This window comes from Pteropus medius, unplaced genomic scaffold, assembly GCF_902729225.1.
Source record: "Pteropus medius unplaced genomic scaffold, Ma_sr-lr_union100, whole genome shotgun sequence".
NCBI lineage: Eukaryota > Metazoa > Chordata > Mammalia > Chiroptera > Pteropodidae > Pteropus > Pteropus medius.
Window position 1 is genome coordinate 6,896,879 of NW_024356249.1, and position 15,564 is coordinate 6,912,442.

The 15,564-nt window shown below is 36.7% G+C and overlaps 1 protein-coding gene and 2 pseudogenes across 1 annotated transcript in view; 2 read left to right on the plus strand and 1 right to left on the minus strand.

The window, feature by feature from the left end:
• Nucleotides 1–13,937, minus strand: part of EXOC4 (exocyst complex component 4) — a 640,998-nt gene extending 627,061 nt beyond the window's left edge. The window contains exon 1 of the mRNA XM_039860921.1: nucleotides 13,794–13,937. Within this exon, the coding sequence (XP_039716855.1) occupies nucleotides 13,794–13,879 (86 nt within the window). The 5' untranslated portion in view covers nucleotides 13,880–13,937. The remainder of the gene's footprint in view (nucleotides 1–13,793) is intronic.
• LOC120601347 (uncharacterized) lies at nucleotides 979–1,097 on the plus strand (annotated as a pseudogene).
• On the plus strand, nucleotides 7,504–7,622 carry LOC120601410 (uncharacterized; annotated as a pseudogene).
• Nucleotides 13,938–15,564: the final 1,627 nt, after the last annotated feature.

The window sequence follows — 15,564 nt, forward strand, 5'->3', positions numbered from 1 at the left end:
AACAGTTAAAGTGACCCTATTTAGTTCATCTAGTCATTCAACAAGTCGTTACTAGGCATCTACTACTTAGCAGGCACAGTTCTAAGCGGCTAGAAATACAGCTGTGAACAAAATCCGCCCCTGTGGAGCTTCCATTCTTGTGGAGAAGCAGACAATAAAACAGAAACATATGACACCTGGAGGCTGGGAGGTAGCAGTCACGGAAAATGGAAGGCAGGATAGGAGGATGGGGACTATTTGACATAAGGAAAACAGGGAGGGCCTCTCAGAAAAAGATGCCATTTGAATGGAGCATTCTAGAAAGGGGGAAGAGGGAGATGGAACTATCTAGAAAAGCAGATTCCAGAGAGAACAGAAGATGGATAGGCCCTGACACAGGACATGTTTGTCCTGTTCAAGAAACAAGGAATAGCAAGGTGGTCAATGTGGCTTTAGATAAGTGAGGAAGGGTGACAGGGATAGGAGATGAGGTCAGCGAGGAAACTGGGAGCCAGATTAGGTACAGTTTGTGGGCTTTTACTCTGGAAGTACCCTCTGAAGCCACCTGCAGGTTAGCAGGTTAAGTAAAGAATGACAGCTTTCAAACAAGATTTAACAGTGAATACTAATATTGAATAACAATATTTACTTTCAAGTTTCATTTTAATTCTATCCTATCTCTTTCCAAAAAAAGATCTGAGATGGTTTCTACAAGAATGCAGACATTACAGAAGTGGAGCTTGTTAAAGAGATGCAGGACAAAACAATGCCATATAAATGGAAAACACAAGTATGCTGGTCATATGGACAAACACAGTTTATATGAAATTAGCCCCCAATCTAACTCTGAGGTACCTAGCAGCCAATGCAAAAACAGAAATAGTCAATTACATAATCTTCATTATCATAAAGATAGATTCCAGTTTCTGTGAGGAAACAAATTTTAAATTAGTCTTAAACTCTAAAAAGAAATCTTTCACTTAAAACAATAAGGAAGGTGTCTATGGCCATGCCACCCTGAACACGCCCGATCTTGTCTGATCTCAGAAGCTAAGCAGGGTCAGGCCTGGTTATTACTTGGTTGGGAGACCACCTAGGAATACCAGATGCTACAGGCATTAAAAAAAAATAATAATAATAAGGAAGGCATTATACAGTATAGTGAACAATGTTCTCAGCTTCCTAAAAACAAAGTAATAAATTTTACATGGGCATTTCTTTTAAGTCCTTCAAGAACACAACATTAAAACACAACTGAGACCTATAGATTTTGAAAGACTGATTATAGTTCAAGTAGCTTTCCAGTAATCCATTTTAAACTAAGGATAGAAATTTGAGAATTTATAGGCTAAATAAATCATGTTTTACAAACTACCTCCTCTCAGCAAGCCTTTTAATAGTTCAAGTTGACCAGACAATACTTATTTTTGAAGAGAGTCTACAGTACAAGTATTTAGTATTAGTGGGTTAAATATTATGATCCAGAAAAGCAAGTGTAAGGTTAACAACCAATTATGAAAAATTAAGAACCTGGCCAGGGCTCTTGCCTGGGCCTTAAGGTTACCTACAGGTAATGACAGACTATCACTCTGGAAGCAGTTTAGGGCACATTAACAAATAAGAGTCCCCTGCTAAGGGCTGAAGTGTGACACACATACACACATCCCATTCATATGTGTAAGCTCTCCCAAAGTAACTATATTTGAAGGTAGGGTCTATAAAGAAGGTAATACATATTAACTGAGATCTTAAGGAACTGGATGTCCTTATAAGAGGAAGAAAAAAGGCAGCCCCCTCTCTCTCCATATACACAAAGAGAGAGGGGGCTCTGTGAGGACACTGTGAGAAGGTGGCCATTTACAAGCCAGGAAGAGAGCCCTCACCAGAAAACAACCCTGACAGTACCTTGATCTCAGACTTCTAGCATTCAGAACTGTGAGAAAATAAATTTCTGTTGCTTAAGCCACCCAGTCTGTAGTATTTTATTACGACGGCCTGAGCAGACTAACACACCACCCTATAAAATAAAGGCAGTATTAATTTGGTTGGGTAAATTTTCAAGGCAGATGCTATCAGTCACCCCTCCCTTGGTCATAGCAACAGATTCTTGGCAAATCCACAAGAAGAATTAGCTGCCTAATACAGCCTCAGATAACTAAACTAATTAACCTGCTATAAGAAATATTTAACATTATACACCCGAATTTTGGAGACACCTGCAGAATAATTAGCATTAAGTCACACTTTCTGAAAATAGTTAATAGGCTTAATTTTCTACTAAGGGCATTCCTTGTTGGCACCCAGTGACCTCTCCTCCAGGAATAAAAAAGATTAACAAAACAATTAATGGAAATGCCTTCAAGCAACTCAGAAAAACTAATTACAAGTAAGGCTCCACACATCCAAAGATCACTTATCAGGAAGTTAACAGCTCTACAGAGCACAATCTACAATAAGAATCAAATCTCCTTACTGATCCCCATTCTGGAAAGCATAAAATGGGCCTCTGAGCAGAGGACCTGGATGTTACAGAGTCCCTGCACTTTTTACGCATCAAGCACCTGAACCCCTCAATCAATGTTCCTTTTTATAAATTGCGTAAATGGAAAGAGGACTCATTGAGGAATCTTTATTTACAAAATATTCTAACACATTATAATAGGGCAAAAACTGAATATTTCTAAACTTTCAATACTCAAGAGTTAACCTGTTTTGGAACCTCACTCTAAGACAAAACTCAGCTGGACAAAAATTAACTATTAGCTTATTGATCTTTCTAAAACATAATATTCCTTTTTGTTATTGATCTTGACACAAGAGTCTAGAGCTGACATGCTTCTTCAAAACATTATCCTCTTTTCTTTCCCAAACTGCTATTAAGCAGAAGACATTAGATTACACTATTAGATCTATTTAGCCCTTATTTCGAAGTGTTACCATCAGATTTTCTTTTCCTTTAAAATATAAAAAACCAAACTAAGAAATGCCTGACAGCGACATATACCTATTATGTCAGCAAGGGAACTAAAGACAGTTCTAAGTATGAGCAGGGTAAAAGTACAAATGAAAGAGGAGGGAAAGAAATTGCTAAGAATATAAACACTAATCAGACAAGTAGGTCTCGAAAGCCTATTACACTTTGTGTATGATGAGGAGTCTATAAATACTTCCAACAAATTATACAATAATAAACCCTCATCATAATTCTATTTGTTAAAAATCACAAATTAAAGAAATATTTGAGATGTGTATCAGTATATCATCACACAAGATGACTTCACTCAAAGCATAACCAAATCTACATTACACTTTTAAATCGGATTTTATTATATTCAATTATACACTGCAATTGCTTGTTTCTTAATTATGTCTTATTAGAGCCCACAAAATACAAGATAATCCCATCCAAACTGATAGCAATTCATGATGACAAGTCCCTCTAAAAAAGTTTTCTGATGCATAAAAACAACATCCCTTAATTCAGTACAAAGAGATTCATTTAATACCAAGTGACAGTAAGCAATTTCTGCTTTAAAGTCAATTGAAAATTCACTGGTGTCTTGCTCCAGACAGCACTTAGGGCCAATTACAACACCCAACACATGCAGTTTTTCAATATTTCAATTAACTCAGTTATACAAAACACTTCTGGGGACCAAGAGCTATAAATCTTGGAGCCAACAGAGAAGGCCATTATCTAAAATTAAGTAAAATCACCCCTTGTAGAGCGTAAAACTGAGTCCAGGGTTGACAGAGTCAAGTTAAAATCTACCCCCGCCCTTACTGAACCAAGCTCTCTTTTCCCTCTTTCATCTGAAGCCCCACATTGTCCCTAAAGCTTCATCCACAGTGATCTTAGGTTTCATCTCCAGTGGAATGTTTTTGCTATAACACAGTGTAGCCTTTGGTCATTTTAAAAGTCTATGCTATTTCCTCACATGGAGTTCCTGGTGAGTTCCTCAGAAATGATGTATTTGTTAAGATATTAATAGGTGTTATGTGGTAATAGGTTATTTTGGAAATTCTGGATTACATAAATTGAAGGTTTCTTAACCAGATATCCAGGAGCCTTTAATATTAACGTGCACGGTGCTTCTGGGAGGGAGGGTATCAAGAGTCGGGGCTAAGTGAACAGGACATGCAGAATATATTATTTAGCATTTCTGTGATTTATTAATCTGCAGAACTTTGTCATTCCCACCTTCTTCCCTGTCCCCAAAATAGACACATATGTAAGCACACATACGCGTGTACATTTTTACAAAAATTTTCAAACGTAAACACAAGAGACTTGAATAAACCCAGCTTCAACAATTAAACACATTCCAATTTTGTTTCACCTGTACTTTGACTCAAACTCTCTTCCCCAGTTATTTTGAGGCAAACTCTAGACGTGTCATTATGACTGGTATATATTTCAGGATGTATCTGTTAAAAATAATCTTTTAAAAAAAAATTAAACCATAATACTATTATCTCAGCTTTACAACGTTAAAATGCTAATTGGTTTCTTTAACGTGCATTCGAATCACCTGGGAATCAATGCAGATTCTGGTCAGGTGGGTCTTAATGATGACTGAGGTTCTGTATTTCTAAAAAGCTCTCATGTGATATTTCGAGTATAAAATGTTTCCCATTATATTCAGCACAAATATAGGCACCAAGTTGTAAGTGGAAAAACACCTTTTGAATTATATACTACTATTTTTTACAAAGGCTTTATAATAATTGTTTACATAATAAATAGAAGTCTGAAAAGGTTAACTTGAAGATCTTAAAATATTTAATTTTCTTACCATGTCAAATGGCACACAATTTTCCCTTAGAACTGTCAAGTGGTGAGCTCCCATGTTTTTCAAGGTGATATTCCCAACAAATAAAGGGCTGGATACTAAGTAGACCAAGGTCGTAACTCATTTCATGACTTGATAGCAGTTAGAAATGTAAGCAGCAGCACAGGAGAAGAGAGAGCAGAGCTCGCCACCACGAATGGGAAAATGCAAGCACAAATTACAAACATCCAAATGCAAGCAAAAACAAAAAGCAAAACAAAAGCAACAACAACAAAAAGTCAAAATATTACACCCCCAAAAAACATTTACCAGCCCCGTGAGATCTCAGGCTAACAATACTATCTCAGGCACTCAATAAAACAAAAACCATATTCTTAAAAATAAATACATAAACAGATACAATAAGAGTTCCAAAGCTTTTTAAGAGTCCTGAAGGAAAAGTTCCTGAAAAAAGTACTATGTAGAATAAAGGTATTTATTTAACTGTTTAATTAAATATACTGCAAAATCAGAAAGACCAACAGAGCCAAGATACCTAGTTCACTTTCACGCTATAACTTTATGAAGGACATGTGATTACCTTCTTCTTCTCTGAGCATTTGTGACCAACCTAAACAAACAAACAACAACAAAAACGGTTTCAAAACCCTGAACGTTAAGGCGGTTAGATTTGCAGGGCTGAGTGATGGAGAGGAGAGAGAGCTAACCAGAGCACTCCGGATACCTGTAGAGGATCGTCCTTGAGTCCTCCACCAAGCATCATCAGCGCATGCGTGGGAGAAAACTACTCAAAGCCTGGAAAAGAACCAGCTGAAAGGATTAACGGGGACAACGATCTGAAATCACACGCAGCCAGAGTGAAAACTCCCATCATTCACAGAGCATTGGGAGGAGTACTCAAAAAACTTTTGCCAAAGTGGTGAGACAAAACTGGCCCTAATTTTGAATAAACGTTGAACAGATGTTGCTCTGCTCCCTGTTAGCAAAATTTAAACAAGACCTGAAAGGAGCACACCATTTCCAAGTAACTTAACCACAACCTAGAACAAAGCTCAGGAATATATATAGAAAAGCAAAGACATCCAATATCAAGAGCCAACAAGGTAAAATTCACAGTATCTAGTATCCAAAAAATACAAGACATTTAAAGGGCGGGGGAAGGACATCAAACGACTGAAACTAACCCCAAAATAACACAGATGATAAAATTAGTAAACAAGAACACTAAAACATTTATAAAATCTGTATTCTATATGTTCAAGTAGCTATAGGAAAGACTGAACTTATGACCAGAGACATTAAAGATAGTAAAAAAAAAAAGAAAAAAGAAAAAACCCAAATCAAACTTCTAGATATTAATACTACAACTATAAAAATTACATTATATGGAATTAACAGATTAGGAATTGTAGAACAGATTAGTGAACTTGAACACAGCAATAGGAACTGTACAAGAGAAAACAACGAGAAAAAAAATTGGAACAAAAAAACGAACTTCAGTATTCAGTGAGCTGTGGGACTACTTGAAGTGGTCTACAATAGAGAAGTCTGACACACAATATGTAGGACTTACATACTGAAATCTATTTTTTAAAAATTGCTGAAATTAAAAATTAAATGGGGAGATATACCCTGTTCATGGATCACAGGACTCGATACTGTTCATACTCAATTCTCCCATATTAATCAATGCAATCCCAACCAAAATCCCAGCAGGTACTATGGTAGAAACTGACTAGCTAGTTCTAAAATTGCTATGGAAATGCAAAGGACCTAGAATAGCCAAAATAACTTTGAAAAAGGAGAATACAGTTGGAGAACTTACACTATGTGTTTTCAAAACTTATAAAAGCAGTAATCAGGACTGTGTGATACTGTCATCAGGATTAGCAGACAGATGGAAAAGACTGAGTCAAGAAACAGATCCACATTAATCATCTGATTTTTGACAAAGGCGCAAAAGAAATTCGGTGAAGAAAGGATAATCTTTCAACAAATAGTGCTGGAACAACTGGACATCCACATGCAAAACAAAAAAATTAATCTAAACACAGATCTTACACTCTTCACAAAACCAACTCAAAATGGATAACAGACCTAAATAGAAAACATAAAATATAAAACTTCTAAAAAGTAACACAGGGGAAAATTTAGATGATCTTGGGGTATGGCAATGATTTTCTACATATAACACCAAAGACACAATCCATGAAAGAATTAATAAGCTGGGCTTCATTAAACTTTAAAACTTCTGTTCCAGGAAAGGCACTGTCAAGAAAATGAGAAGACAAACCAGACTGGAAAAAAAGTATTTGCAAACACAAATATCCAGATACATCCAACAGCCCTATCTAAATGACAATGGAAAAAACACTCCTCTCTTAATTGTGCAGTAGAGCAGAGTTAATAAAGACAATCAAAAATACAGTGTCTGAAGATGTGATACACACACACAAGAATATTACTCAGCCATAAAAAAGGAATTACATCTTGCCATTTGCGACAACGTGGATAGAACTAAAGGATTTCATGCTAATTAAGTCAAAGAAAGACAAATGCTATATGATTTCACTTATATGTGGAATCTAAAAACCACAAATGAAATAAAACAGAAATTCACAAATACAGAAAACAAACTGATGATTGCCAGAGGAGTGGGAGATGGAAGATGGGTGAAAAAGGTGAAGGGGAATAAAAAGTGCCAACTTCCAGTTATAAAATAAACAAGTCAGTCTATGGCCACACCGCCCTGAACGTGCCCGATCTCGTCTCATCTTGGAAGCTAAGCAGGGTCGGGCCAGGTTAGTACTTGGATGGGAGACCACCTAGGAATACCAGGTGCTGTAGGCATTAAAAATAAATAAAAATAAATAAATAAACAAGTCACAGGGACGTAATAATGTACAGCATACGGAAAATAGTCAATAACATCATAATAACTTCGTATGGTGACAGATGGTTACTAGACATCATGGTGATCACATTGTAAGGTATGTAAATGTCAAATCACTATGTTGTACACCTGAAACTAATATTGTATGTCAACTATACTGTAAAAAAAATTTTTTTTAAATCTAGTTTCTGGTGAGGGCATGGGAAAACAGGTACTCTAATACACCAATTATAGGAGTATAAATTACCATCTCTCTGAAAGACAGTCTGGCTTATCTGTCAAAATACAAGTGCACGTACACAAACTCTGATGCAGCTAGTCCATCACCACTGCCATGAACTTAAACCATGGATATAACCCAAATGTACACAAATCCTCACTGCAACATATTTTCAATAGACGATAAAAAGTAATAAACTGAATTGTTTGTTAAGAAAATAAAATCGAAAAGGAAATCCATCAATTAAATAGATTATGGTGTATCCATGTGACAGAATACTACATAGCCACTAAAAGGAAAGACACAGATCAATGTGTGCTGCTAGAAAAGCTATCCGAGATAAAGAAAAACAAATGAACGAAGGTAAAGAAGTATACATAGCATGATCCCACTTGTTTAAAGAAAGTAAATGTACTCTTTATAAATATTCCCTAAGTATTATACAAATTCATAATTACATTATTACATTAAGTAACATATTCTTTTAAGATTATACATTTGCATGTAGTTACAGTCTTCTATATTCCTCAAGGAATCACAGGACACTTAACAGGAATGTATTTCAGGAAGGAAATGAACAGGGAAAAAAGTCTTAACTTCTTTTTATTTTGTTCCTCTTGAAATATTTGAACTTTTTAAATATGTAACTTATTTTAGAAAATTATGTATATGATTTTAGAAATCATATATATAAATTTTTAATGGTAACAAGGGTTATCTAGGCACAGAGATCACGGGGCCCTTTGATTTGCTTGCTTATAGCTTTTCTGTCCTCAATGTAATAAATGTTTTATATTTTGTCTGTTTATATTTTATGTTTTACATACACAGGTAAGCATACATATATTAAATGCTAGCTTCTTTAGCTAACTCTCAAATTATCAAATAATAACCATCTGAATTCAGCTACAGAAGGTTCCCTGGTTACAAAGAGAACATTCCGACAACTGGAATCAAACATTCCAGCCAACCTGGCAAAGATATTTTGGTGGAAAATATCCTGGTTGCTATCTGGCAAATATTAAAATCAAGTTTCTAACCAGAGAAGCTGCAGATCCTAAAAAGGAAGAAAGGAACATTTAAGTGCTTTCTCGATGCCAAATAAGCCAGGCACTTTAATATCTTATTTAATTTTCCCCCAAACCATAGCAGATCATATTGTCACCCCATTTGACAAATGAGACACTAAGACATGGTGGCTTTCAGTGCTGATCCCAGGTTACTTTACACAGATAATACAATAAGTTTCTACTAACTATACCACACCTTCCAGCAAAAACTGTGACCACAAACACCTGCAAGTAATGGCTTGAATAAATCTGACCATATTACTCAACATTAGAACTACATGCCTGGAAGCTTTCAAGAAATTCCAATGTTAAAAATTACACATGAGGTTAGAAACTATGACATGGGTTCCCAAGATACTAATTCTGTGTGTTTAGCCAGGGAAAAAAAGGGGGCGGGTTTTTTGTTTTGTGTTTTTTTTCGTTTTGTTTTGTTTTTTGCCACATATGTTGTCAGATATCCCAGAACTTCCAGAAAGTTTATAAAGTTTAGTCTCCAGGTATTCTAGTCGTAATTTTCAAACCTTACTGCATCAGTAGCATCAAGACTCGCCAGGGTACAAAGGGAGGCAGAAACCCTAAAAACCATAACAAGTGGCTCAAATCAAGAGAGGAGGTGGTGCCGGAAACAACACTAACCACCTAAAACAAGTTCCAGGACTCAACTTCCAAGCTCCAAACAGTGTGCACATCCCTTTCCTACCACAAACTGTGTCAGGAACCTCAGAGCTCTTTGTTCAAAGCTCTGATCAAAGCCTGGACCCCTTCTACAAAGTTTACTTTGAATTAAATATGGGGCTGACCAAAATACTCTCTGAGGAGGAAGGGAATTTAACAGGTGTCCACAATAAAGGATTTTCTACGTTTTTGAAATTCCATCTTCTGTGAAGACTTGAAAGTTGATGAAACGTGAGCCTTCAACTTGCCTTCAAACTTCCTTGACATCTGTAGCCAGAGTCTGTCTACAAAAGCTCTGCTCTGAGGTTTCAATAAGGTCTCCTCAAGTCACAGCCAAGTCTGTCTTCCCAATTAAACTGGCTATTATAGGCCAACTTATAAAGAGAAGAAAGTCAACATTTAATTGGAAAGCAAATCACCTAACAGTGGTAGACACATTTCCCAATTAAAAATCTGACAAGAACTCACAAAAATAAAATAGCATCTCCCAAATGCCACCCTGCTTATTACCTGATTAGAAAGGCTACCTGCTCCAACTTCATACTTAACACAGGTTGTGAGGGAGAGGGGAGATCAATAGAAAAGGACATGTGTATGCGCGCATGTAAAACTGTCTAAATCGTACATCAACAGGTAATCATGACTCTGTCCACACAATAAGTTCCATTTTAAAGGGCCAGTGGAAAGACTTAAAATGAAAAACTGCAGTTAGCCACAGCCTCCAATGGACTCAATCCCAAGCACTGTCTGTCTCATCAAAGCCCCACTTTACAACCTAAGGATCCCCCTGTGAAGCCATAAGAGTGCACCCTTTGAAACATGACTGTCCTGAAATATTTTTATTTAGTACTCTTTAAATGGTTAAGAATTTCATTTATGAGTCTCAATATACTTTTTAAAAATACCCATCTGCTAAATGTACTACTTCTATTACAATTACACTATACTTCATCTTTGACATTTAAATACTTTAAAGTGATGGACTTAGCACACTAGCAAAACAGTGATTATTTAACTATTCATACCATGGCTAGAAATAGTGATGAGATTGGGATATCCCATGTGTATACCAACCCAGTCCTTATCCACCTGTAGTTTTTTTTTTTATCTGCTGTTAAAAGATGACTGGAACAATAAATTCTCTTCCTGCTAATAGGAATAGTATTAAAAAATACATAAAAACTGTTATGTTCACACCTAATGTAGTCTAGAAATGATACTTTTTACATATCTAAACGAGAGAATCGAGGGAGAATTTTTAACACTTTTTTCTTATCCAAAAAAGAAAAACAACTGCTCAGTGATTTAAAAAAAAAAGATAAAAGATAAAGTTAAACTAAGCAAACTTCTCAAAAGACAGTGGATTCTATCACGAACAAGTAATTTATTGTGACAAAATGATAGGTCCATGGAAACATGAAAGAAAACTGACACATATAGTTCCACATACCCTAAAGATACATCTTCAGGAATGCACAGATTTTATGAACATGTCTAAAATGGGTTCTCCTTTTTGAGGCTTGTTGCCAAAGCAACCAGGAAAGCTATAGTCTTTGAGAGAAAATTTAAAAAGAGGTTAAGGATAAGAAGAGGTAAACAAAGTTTTATAGTAGGAATTAAGAATCATGAATACGATGTTGCAAGAAAGGTAACACAGAAAATACAAATTGAACAAATAGACAAAGCAGCAACATACAACACTTATTCATTTAAGGTATACAACGTAACGACTTATGTCTATGTGGCAAAATGATTACCACAGTAAATTTTGTTCACAGTTACAAATTTTTACTTGTGATGAGAACTTTTAAGATCTACTCTCTTAGCAACAACATTCCTCCTTCTATTCCCAGAAGTACTCTCCCTCCAACTCTCTCAGACCCCAAACACCAAAGTAACACCACTATCCTCTCATTTACATCCACTCTTTATGCAATTTAAACCACTGGGTATGTTCGAAAGCACATCATGGAGGAAACAAGGAAAGTTAGCAACGCCCTTACTCCAACCCCAAAATTTCCCTATGACTCAAAGAAATTTGAATATAAACAGCAATACTCCAATATCAACAACGTCATCTTAAAAAGGTCATATGTAACCATGAACCCCAATCCTTACTAAATTTACCCACAATGTTCGATCTGAACCCTCCGTTATACCATGCTGGTAACAGATATAACAAAATGAAAAGTGTTGTTCAAATGGTCTGAGGTGGTCAAAGAAAAGAAAAATGAAAACAATAACACACAAAAGAAGTCAGAGTAAAAAGTACCTAGGTTTAATGTGAAGGTAATGTATACAGGCATAAGAGATGGATGAATAACCACAAAATCACACTCCACACCATCCAGCAGTGGGAGTTTCCCCCTGAAGAACACAAAGGCATCAGAAAGCAATGTACGTTTCTGAATTGGTATTAGTAAAAAACCTTTAGTTTGTTTTTCACACTTTTTTCAAATATAGAACATTTAGGGTAAATTTAACTGCATTTAAGAAAACTGATTTATAGCCTAAAAGAAATGGGTAAAGCTTACAGAATCTTAAATACACAGGTGAGGAGGTAATTTGTACATAGCTAGTACCTACCCTAACCCCTCCCTCACTCCACTTCCACTAGGCGTAATCGCCCCTCCTCCTGATTCTCATTTCATCTGTCTCTTATAGTCTTATGTCATAGTTTTAACTTACATATTTTGTCCCTCAAGTATAGTCTACTATACCATCCTAAGTCTAGCCTACTGTAACATCATGTCTAATTCATCTTTGCAAAACTCAGAGCATTCACTCATACACTTGACAAATATTTACTAAGTATGTATTAAGTGCCAAGCACAATACCACAAACAGGCAGTAAATATATACCGTTTAAATGAATGTCGACTGTAAGGCAGAAAAAAATAATAAACAAGTTCAAAAAAGAATCCAAATAAATGCATGTATTATATTTTCACACAGGATTAAGATAGGAAGCTACAAATATTTTAATATCATGAAACATCTACACTACCTGTGTATTGTTATAGCAGGAATGTGAGTCCACAATAGAACAGTATTTCCTCTGTATGGCCTACCAAGTATATTATTTCCACACAGAGAATTATCATCTTAATCTTTTAAAAATTTTGGTAATGATTAATTATGCCACAATCTTAAACTAGAAGTCCCTAAATAACACCCATGAGATGGGTCTTTATCAGTCCATGAGCAGCAGGCTATTTGAAAAATTCAATTTGTTCATTTATTCAAGAGCTTATTAACCAGATACTATTGGGCCTGGGTTTTTAAAATATCAGGACACTCCAGGAGCCCTCCAAGGACTCCATCAAAAATTTAGCTTGCAGGGAAAGTGGGGGTAAAGGGGCGGGAGTGTTATGAAAAATACCTGAAATGAAATTCAAATGTCAACAACGTAAAAACTTGTCAAACATTTTATTCCAGTTGTTTTTAGTCACTTCCTCTATCATCCTTAATTATGTCCGAAAGGGTTTCCCCAATCCTTAATTCTTCTTTTTTTTTTTTAAAGCCCCAAGAAGGCCCGCCACTCCCACTCCCACCAGACGTACTGCGGGAAAAAAAAATGTGCATAGAGGATAACTTGAAATTTGTTAAGTGTAAGGAATAGACAAGGGTAAGAAGGCAGAGCAAAATCAAAAACGATGTGTGCCTTGAAACCCACAGTGCTTCTGCCAGCTCACTACAGAATCCTATATGGGAGTGGCCATTCACAGGTGGTGGTTGGAGGTATCCAAAGTGTGAAAACACAATCTGCAAATCGTGACAGGCATCTCCAGACTTTAGGGCCTTAAACCCGGAAGTCCAGGAAACGAAGCACCTTCCTCAGTGAGCGCTGCTGAAGGCAATAAACAAATAAACGTGGTATGAATAAATGAGCACTTTCTCTACCGAGCCCCAAACGGCGTGCTTTTAGAGCCCTGGCACCCGAATGGAAAGCTCTGGCCCTAAAGAAAAGGGGAGGCTCCTCCCTCCAGCCCAAGAGAAAAAGGGGGATCTGTGGAGACCCTTGGGAGGGGCTGGGGGGAGGCAAGGAGGGAAGGGAAGGGACGGCAGGGTGGAACCCAGCTAAGCCTTCTCCTTTCCAAGGCGGAGTCTGAGCCGCTGCCCGCTGCCCCCTGTCCCCTGACCCTGCCTCCTGCCTCCCTCACCTGATCACAGAGATGAGCAGCCCCGAGGGGTCTTTGCTTTTGCTCACTGTGCTTCTGTATTTCCCACCAGCTGCCTCTGCCGCCATCTTGGTAGGGGGCGGGAACGGTAGGCTAGAGGAAGCCGAAGGCAACGTAGGAATTGACCTCGCCGGAGAGCCCACCAATGGGAGAAAAGAAATTCACAGAACTGGCTAATCGCCGGAGCGAGGGGGCCGGACTGAGGCTGCGAGTTTCGAGGCCTGGCGCGCGCGCGCGCGCGCGCTGAGCATTCTGGGAGTCGTAGTTTTCCTTGCGCAGTTCCTGGGCGCGGAGGAAAGCTAAACCAGTGACGACTTCGTGAAGTCTTATTTATATTTATTATTATCCCGAGGGATGCTTTTTTAGCTGCTTTGTTTTTAGAATTATATAAGCTTTTAAATTAAATTTATCCGCCGATGGTGTGATTTGTCATGGGAGGTGTGTATTTAAGTGGGGCGGGGCGTGGGCGGGGGGTCTGTGCTTGATGTCTGTATGCAAAGTTTTTACTTTAAAAGCGAGTAAAATCCGAAAATGAATAGAGACAAATTTTTTTTTAATACTCTCTAAAATTAAATGTTTTACATTTGTTTTATGTGAGTTCAACTATTTTCTAGTGTTGCTATATTTCAGATAATTCTAAAAATCATGCACTCAGGAACGCAAATGGATGTTGGTAAAGACCGAGAAAACCGAAACTGACCAGATTCAAATTCCTTATCTTCCTAAGCTAAATAAAATTTGAATAGCAATAATGAACATGTGTGCTTTATTAGTATTTTTACTGGTAAGTTTTCATATTTCCTGCATTTGACTATTGACTTAGTCATTCATTCAGAAAATGAAATTAACAAATAACAAAGATTAGGCTACGAAAAGTGGCCAAATCGAGAAACAAGGTAAAATAAATACGGAGAAGGAAGGAAAGAGATGGTCTGCTTAGTAGCAGAAAAGATTAAAGAACTTCAGAGATGAATAGGAAGCAAACTCGGGGGTCCTAGAGTTATGAAGCAGCAAGCACAGAACACATAAACTATTTTTATTAAACAGACACAGACTAGAGGGGAGGGTGGAGGGGTAAAAATTTTAAAAATAAAATTAAAAAAATATATGAAAAATAAAAATATAAGCTTGGAAAAATAAACACATTGCACTGATAGAAGATCACACTGATTTTTAAAAATCAGTTAAAAGTGTTTGTTTGTTTGTTTGTTTAAAAGTGTTCATTGCCTTTGGCCCAGTAATTCCAGTACTAGGAACTTTGTTCCTAAAGAAATACAGATATAGAGAAAATATTGAAAATTTTGAAACATAGAAGTAGTAAATAAATTATAGAACTTCCTTCCCTATGAGGATATAACATATACCCACTGGTAATCGTAATTTTAATGACCTTTAATGAAAAGAAGATTTTCATGGTATAAGTGCAAAAAGTAGGCTGTAAAATTAACTCAATGTCTAAAGAGAGTTATTTGGACCTAGTAGCTAAGAATATGAGCAATAGAAAAAAAAATATGATCATCCATCAGTTGAGGCAGAAAAAGCTTTTGAGAAAATCCAAACCCCTTTTCATGATGAGACACTCAGAAAACTAGAAATAGATCTTCAACATGTAAAGGATATTTATTTAAAAACCACAGCTAACATAGTCAATGGTGAAAAACTGAAAATTTTCAGCTATGATCAGACACAGGACAAGTATGCCCACTTTTGCTACTGCTATTCAACAAAGCACTGCAAATTCTAGCTAGAGTAA